The 8,922-nt window shown below is 34.6% G+C and overlaps 1 protein-coding gene across 3 annotated transcripts in view; it reads left to right on the top strand.

The window, feature by feature from the left end:
- Positions 1 to 8,922, top strand: part of LOC115243376 (nephrin-like) — a 251,510-nt gene that overhangs the window by 223,214 nt on the left and 19,374 nt on the right. For all 3 annotated transcript variants that reach the window (XM_029820317.1, XM_029820316.1, XM_029820318.1), the window contains one exon: positions 2,311 to 2,441. In XM_029820317.1, the coding sequence (XP_029676177.1) occupies positions 2,311 to 2,441 (131 nt within the window). The remainder of the gene's footprint in view (positions 1 to 2,310; positions 2,442 to 8,922) is intronic.

Below are 8,922 nucleotides of genomic sequence, written 5' to 3'. Positions count from 1 at the left end.
CTCGCGATTCTGCAATGTCTAAGGCAGTTATCAAATTTCGTGAACAAAAAGCTAATATTTAATCGTTGACTTAACATTGAGTCTTCACATTTTTATTCAATAACTTTTTTATTAAACACCAGAAGAATTAGCGATATTCATGATATTTATAAAATTCGAAATAAATTTTCTCGAATTTATCAACGATTCTTTGATATAAAAACACAAGCTCTTAAATTTATAAATATTTAAAAAAAATGATTATCAGTATCAAATACAATATATCCGATATATCCAATAATACAAATAATTTGATACTGACAGCATTTACATCTAAAAGTTCAATATTACATAAAATGGCATACCGATATAACAAATATATATACAAGTTTTAATTTATAAAATAAAATGTAACACATGTGTATTAAATTTTATTATACATAATAAATATAAATGCAGTTTTTGATTTATTAAAAAAAGATGTAACATGTGTATATTTCTAAAATTTGTTATAATCATTTTTCCACAGTTTAATATTTAATTTAAATTGTAAAAAAATTAATAATTTTGCTTCCTCATAGAGGAAGCTTTGTTTAATTTTAATTTTAGTTGGTCCTAATAGTTCTAACCCCTACTTTGCTGGCTAAGCCAGCGGGAATTCGCGATTATCGAAATTTGGGGAAAAAGTTTGTCCTAATCGCATGCCCTACTCGCGTATTCTACCGCGTACCCTACTCGCGTGCCCTAATAGAATACACCATATGTTGGGCCAGTTGGACCTACCTTTCGTTGATCCTGGCCATATTCATTCTGGCTACATCTAGTCAGTTTATATTCGATGCGTACAATACTAAAAAGCTCTATATAAATATGGAACAATTATATAAATTATAAAAAAACCTTTTTTTACATAGAAACTTTTATAGGATATATGTAAAAATCTTTTTTTTTTAATTTTCTCCTGTTTAATTTATTCAAATAAAGAGACCGAATTAATAGGAGAAGATCCAAATTAGCAGTGCTTAAAATAATTAATATTTAAAAAATGTATTACACGCATTGAATTTTTATATTCGATGCATATAATAATAAGCAGGTTAATAAAATAATTTCATAAATTTTGAAAAAAAATACTACTAATAACTCTAATAATTCCATATAAAAGCTATAATTAGAGAGGAGAAACTTTTACAAAATTATAGCTTTCATATAAAAATCTTGTTCTCTAATTCTCTTGTTTAAATTATATAAATAAAAAATCATATTACACAATTAATTGCTCAATTTAAATTGCACGTATGCAATTAATAAGTAATTAATATACAAATAACAATTTACTTACCACAGGGTTGCTCCACCGGTTCCCAATGCCTCTCCTAGGCCTCCTCCTCCTCTCAGGTTGATTCACACGCACGATACTTTAAACGGCACTCCCGCACTTTAATGTGTGCGTTCAACGCACAAATGCGCGTGCCACGTATGAGCCATTGTGCGACTCGTGGCAATGCTGTGCTGACACGCGACGCGAAAGACTCGAAAACCGTCCGCCGCACGATGACGGTACCGACGACTAATTAATTCTTAATCTTTTCGATACAGGTCGCGATCGCGTTTAGGAAAGGAATTTATGGAGTCTCTATATATATATATATGTAGTTACATATTATTTATAAATGTTAATTAATTATTAATTATATTATAATAGCAAATAATTTCTCGATATTGATTGCGTTTAGAGAAGGAATTCGACGGATTTCAACGATGTGTAATTTTTATTTAATTTATTTTGAAAAAACGGAGAATTAAAGTTAATATGTGTAAATAATTATACACACATGCACACAAAATAAATGACATGCGTGTAGCGCGCGCTTATAGTGTTCTAGTTCTATTAAAAATGATTATTATACAATAAAATAATATGTAAAGACTTTTTAGATGATTTATAATTTATAACATATTTATAAAATATTTTCACACAAGACAGAATGTCATTTATAAATTTTATGTGTCGTGTATTACAGAAAACACGTTTGAAAACATAAAATACATACAAATCAAAATATATATCAGGACACACATATATACATTAAAAGTTGTGGTGACGTATAGAATTATAAATAGAATTTGGTCTTGAATTTTGCCGCAGCAGATCGTGCGTTTAAAACTTTAATTATGTTATTATACAACTAATTAGATATCAATTTATAGGACAAATAATAAAAATGTTTATGAAGATTTCTTAAATAAAGATAAATTACTAAATATTTTACAATCGGTAAGATATTTGTCACATTTTATTCAACATTCGAATTTTATTTCTGATTGTAGTTGCACCCATTGCCACCTTGAAGATGGGTTCCACCTTGAATCCGAAAAACATCAAGGAGGGCTCCGATGTTTACTTCGAATGCAACATCAGGGCGAATCCCAAGTTTAACAAATTGGTCTGGTTCCACGAGGTAAGCGTGAATCTTCTCTTTTTTGCAAATCTAAAGACTAAGACTCGTATGTGACTCTTGTCGGATAATGAAGTAAAGATGCACAACTATTCGTAATAACATTCGTGCATCGAATAAGATAAAGATATATAGGATGAATATTTATTGCATACATGATACATATAACAGAAACATGTGACGAGATAAAATCAACCGCAAATTTATCAATGATCTAGCTTTGAAATATTTTTCTATGATTTTAAAGTTCCCTATATGTCAATCTTTCTAACATTTCCAGTTATTGATATAGTTAATTAATCGGATGCGGCTAATTTTTTAGAAGAGAAATATGTATATAGATCCCAGGAAATATATGAGAAATTAGTCGAATATTATCAAAGGTTGGATCTGGGTTAGCTACAATTGATCTGCAGGGTATAGGTCGAGTATCATAGCCCTCAACATAGCCCTTTAACCCATCCTAAATTGCGCAATATACCTCATTGCGCATATATCTCATCGCATAATATCGTTATATTCTAACGAAGGATTTCATTGACGAAATACGGCCGATAACGCAATAAATCATCATTTTACCGAAACTTGCTGAAAGGAACTGTTTACGCGAAAATACAGCCTTAATATAAATATTAATTATTAAGATATAAAATTGTATATACGAAAGCAAGTATATATATAAGGGATATTGAGAACATATGTTTCATATTCCACATCTGCATGATAGAAATTTTTATTTTTTATTTTTCTCGCAATCATAAAAAATAGATGGGATGACATGTTTATTAGTTCAATTTCAACGACATTAGTTTCACAGGTATAAAAAGAGGCGATAAGAGGTAAACGAGCATATATATATGCGTTTAACGACTGCAAACGGCCGCAGGACAGAATTTCAGGGACGACCGATTTTACTGACTATTTACGCTTGCCCCAATGAAATGTCCCCTAATTAGTACGCCTAGTCCGTCCCGCATTAACATTGCGTATCGGACTCATCCGCCTACAGTGCTATTCGATGCACGCGGCATTAGCCGAAATAGATTACATGAATCATTGCGCAACATTGAAGCAATCGTGCGCAGACAGTACGACACGATTAGAACGTTCGAGTTATTAAAAACGAAAAAAATAGTTATTTTAATATAAAAACATATATTAATCTTTATAATTTAATCTATAAATTAAATAAAATAATATTATAAAATACCATAAAGATAAATTATCAAAAATCATAAAAGTTTTATACGCTCTTCAGAATTCTAAAGATGTGCGCTTATAATTATTAATAAGTTTCATAAAATTTAATAATTTCTTAATACGGTTGATCTTTATTGATTTAATAAAAAATATATACTACTTGCACACGAAATTCAAACGCTGAAGAAAGATCTTGGATTAAATTTTCAGAATTTGCAACAAATTTAAAAATCGCGCGTCAAAATCCTGAAGATATACACTCGCGATTATTTGTGTGAATTTCATAAGAATTGATTTTTTCGTGCGTTCAGTCTTTTTTATTTCATCGAGGATATATAAATATTACTATTATTATTATATTACTATATAATAGTATTATTTGCAAACCAAAAAGGAAAATCATCTCGGATTAAGACAAGCTAGATATTCTCTTGCGTTACCGGTTACCAGTTTCTGGAGATGTCGTACGCGAAGAAACGAATTGCCGAAGTTAGCGCGAGAGGATCCTCAACCACCGAATAATTACAACGATCAAAGCAAAGTGCTGTTGCAACGACGTAATTAATCAGATTCGAAGACACTACGACGCAAAAAACGATCTACTTTCGGATTAATCTTTGTGGAAGCTATGGAGGAAAATGTGTCCTGAATTTTCTTACTATAAATTTTCACAAAGGATCCTCCAAGAAAACCTTGTATTCCAACAAAACTACACAAACAGATTTACATCGATCTTCATTTTCTTCCATCATTCAATGCGAATGATGATCACTATGAAATGTGTGATTTGCACATTAAAACATTAATTAATATAAATAATTTCCCTCATTTTAACCAGATATTTTATGCATGATAACAGACAGAAAAAAGATAACAACGTAGGAAAGCTGCTTTTGTCATTCAACGTGGACTCTCATCTCCTTGCGTATTGTTTTTATGATATACCTTTTTTTTCTGCGAAGATGATCGTCGAAAAGTACGCCGTGCAGATTCACCTTTATCTTCGGTCATTCGAGAATCGCCAGAGCTAAGCCTCTTAAACGAGATTACGTCTTTCATCATTTTCCCTCGCTCTCTCTCTCTCTTTTTCTCTTCTTCGAGACGACGAAATCCTGCGAGCGTTTTCCCGGTTCGTTCATGACACGATATCCTCACGTCCTACGAGGACGTTGTGCGATATTTAAACTGCGCGTTTCTCCGAGAAAACTGCGTTGCTTGCTTGGACCAGTCGCTGGTTAATCCCCGGAACAAAATTAAATACTACAAAGCTTTTACAACGCCAACTCGAGCCAATTTGCCAAGTAGATTTATATATAAGATCGCGGTAATATCTTTCTTCTCCGTCACAGCTTGCGTCAATCGCTCTTGTTCTCGTACTCTATAGATAAATAATGCGAATCATATAATATGCAAATATTTGAAAATTGTGCACCAAGATTAAAAGAAATACTTTTTTTTTATTTTATCAATCAATGGAATCAAATTTTAGCATATGAGATTAGAAAGGAATGGTTACTTATATTGATTTCACAATAAAACTTCTACTTTTAATCTTTTAAGCACACATAAACAATGACATAATAACAACGAAGCGAAAGAGAGGAAAAGTTGGTGGTGAGGTGATACCTATTCTGCATAACATTATTTTAACTTCTAAATGACAGATATTAATACATAAATGCCCAAACTTCTTTTACGATAGCGCACTTGTAAAAAAGATGACAATTTCAGAAGGTAATTATTTCAAGAATAATGCCATTTAACTGAAGGATTTAGCGAGATCTTAGTCAGCCATTTAAAGCTTAATGTAATCTACTTTGACATACGGAGAAATACAAAGGATAATGATACACGCTGTTTCGAATATAGTTTCTATGAATCTCTCTACCCTTTACTCCCCCTCTCTTTTTTTCTCTGTCTTTCTTTTGCATGTTCTTCGGACAATTTCGCGGATCGTTTGTCTCGGTTCCAGCAGCATGACGTTGTTGCATTTTTAAACGAAGAGACGGGCGTGAGAGGAAGAATGTTGACTGTCCTCTTTAAACTTTTAAGAGGCAGAACGAAAGTCCTCACGACTCCTCACAAAGGAGGAATATCGAGTCGCTTCTCTCGCGCCGCTCTTACGGGATGATTTTCCTCCTCAGATAGTCGCGCGCGTTGCCAGAGGGGACGAAAATTTTTCCTTAGAGGGGCAAGATGCCGTAAACGCGACTTCGGGGAATTCCAGGCGGAATTTCGCGAATTATTTATCGGTCTGGTGCCGCACGAGGAAACGACGACGATAGACGCGACGGTAGGTGCAAGGATGTGCACGTCTCGGATAAACGGGCTGGAGAATCGCGCGAGGAAATCGAAGGCAACGCTCGATATGATTCGAACGGCGCATCGGGAATTCTTCTCTCCTGCCGTACATCCCGGAAAGAAACTTTTAATTGGACAGTATTTTATATAAAGGGAACGAAAAAAGATATAGCTGTTTCGAGTTGGAGACATTTCGAGATATTTTCTTGCGTGCGTCTCTCTTGAAATAATTTATAATATAAAGAATATAGAAGAGGGACGAAAGAAAGAGAAAAAACTTTTTCTTTTAAAAAAGAATAAAGAACCTGAGAACTTTGAATGTTTTAGTATCTTTTCTTTTTACTTTATTATGCTTTCAAGCATCAATTTGCTTCGTTGCTTTTCCTCGTTAAGTTATTATCAATGTCCGAGTTTTCGCGAAGGATTTAAGGATCCGATTCACGATGCGGTGAATTTTCGGAGAGTGGAGAGCGAAGGGAATAAGTTCTATCCGCCATCCGAATAGAATTTTAGAGCAAGGATAATTTCGGAATGTTTGCAGTTATTTGTTGGGCGACGTGCGACCGTCGATGTGCATTCTCGTCGAAATTATTGTAAATTTACGAGCACCCGTCGTCGCACACCTCTCCCGTTCCGCTCATGCCGCGTCCCGCCCTGCTCGTCGAACTGAACCGATAAATCGCCCACGAATCACCGGTCGCCATTGGTTTACCAATTCGTAAAAACGTTCGTGCGACGAAAATTTTATGGCCAACGGACGGATGGAGCGCACATGTTTGCGCGAACGAACGCACATCGTGCGTTCGCCATTGCGAAAATTGCGGCAACTCGTTCGCGGTGACACTCCTGCGCTTCAATCGCGTCTTTATCAAAGATTCAGAATTAATCCGGACTCGAGACCGGCACAGAGATTCAAAAGACAAATTTTTATCTACATTTTTGTTGCACACTGCTCAGCTCTCTTATTCATCGAAACGATTTTTCTGATTGTAATTTTTAATTATTATAAAAAAAAAAAGAAGAGGGAGAGCACACACACACAGTTTCGAGAACTATAATCATCAAGGAATATTAAAATTAAACAGAAAATGAAGACTTGCTAAAGAATATTTTTTACTATAAAACTCGTGTTTTCTCTCTATTCATTATTTCATTTACAAATCGCACAGACGATATCGAATACGTGGTAAAATGTAAATAACATTACAAAAAATAATCAGATTAAATAATATTTTTCTTAAAGTTGCGATCAATAAAATACTTTTATACGAAAATATTCATGCGGCGATAAGAAATAAAGATACGCTATAATATTCAGACTGTGGACGAGAATACTTTTTTCGTGTGTGAGCGGAAATCGTGCACGCAGCTATGAGCATTATCCGGACGAGCGACGACGATTCAGTCGCGGATTAGTTCGCAGCTGCCTGCCATTTCGTCTGGAAATCGAAAGAGATATAAAAAATAGCCGACAAATATTTGGATGCGCCTTTGAAACCGCTTGCAGCAAATTTTTATTTTGTATCATATGAGCGCGAAATAACGCATATGTGATTATATATGTATGATGCAATTCGAGCTTGTATACGCCGATCATTTAAGTAAATTTTCTCTATCGTGCTCTCTATATTTGCAATAATCATGTTATGATACGTTTGATATTAAACGTTCCCCGCAGTATACGTATTTTTTTGCGACGAAAAAAAATTTATCGAGAACGCAATCACGATGGGAATTCGAAATCACACTCGACTCGCGAACGCAGGCTTTTGACATTTAAATATATTTCTCACTTAAACATTGCAGCTTAATACATTGCTGCAGTTACAAACAAACAATTGTCATTTTGTCGTTTGCCGTTTTATTTGATATCTCGCGAAATTGCGTTACATTGTTATGGATACCATGCAATATAAAGGATTCGGTTGAGTAAAACGTGTGTAAATCCGAAATCGTCGATACATGATTATTACGTTTAACGTTGCGGCGAGCGTTGCACACCATGAGCTATGATATAACATCATTATATCATATTATAGGCGACATTTCACATTTTGCGACGATTGAATGGAAATTGAATTTCCGCCGATTAGTATCGTCATACGTATTTTGAGAATTCGAAACTTTATCCAATATTCGAAATAATTTGATATTGATGTATCTCGTTTCATCACGGAAATGGGATGAAAAATTGCTCATACAGGAAAACATGACAAAATTTTCTGTATGTTGGACATATGTACGTTATATAATGTTTATATTTAAATTTAAACTCTCTTCTCTCAAAATATATGTGTTATCATTTTTCGATCACCATATATTGTTGGTTTAGACTTTATTACTCCTTGCTCGTTATTTCTCAAGTTGTTATATCTTATATAACAACTTGTTTATTTTCGACTATATTTTAGGCTAACAAATTGTTATGTAAACTCATCTTCTAAAAAGTCATAAAATTCAAACTGATTTAAAGCATGAACTCAGCATTTCAATTCACCGAAATCGTACCACGTTTTCAATCTCTGTAATTCTCCATTGAGAAAAGACTCGCATCCACAGCGGATATCTCCTCGCATCATCTCGCAAAAGCCACGAGAAAGCATGCTCGGGCGCGAGTTGAAAGTTAAAAAAGGATTTAGCTGTTACTTATGCATAACCCGAGCGAATGGCGTAACTTTTCGCCGACGAGATACACCCGGTGTAAGATGCACGTACCATCGTAACGGAGTGTTGCTGCGAGAGCTAGGGGGTGGAGGGTTGGAACTTATCGTCCGTGTCTCGAGTCCGGGGAAGCTTCGTGTATATTATACCCGGTGACACGGATATATTCCGGAACGAGGCACGCGCTCCTATCACCCGGTCTCCGACACGGTACGTATATTTAACGTCTAATACGACGGCGTCATGTTACGCGAGAACTCACGCGGAAACGGTAAGACAAGAGAGAGAGAAAGAGAGAGTTCTCTCCGAGAATACGCGAGTC

This window comes from Formica exsecta, unplaced genomic scaffold, assembly GCF_003651465.1.
Source record: "Formica exsecta isolate Colony F162 unplaced genomic scaffold, ASM365146v1 scaffold72, whole genome shotgun sequence".
NCBI lineage: Eukaryota > Metazoa > Arthropoda > Insecta > Hymenoptera > Formicidae > Formica > Formica exsecta.
This window is presented reverse-complemented; position numbering and strand designations above follow the sequence as displayed.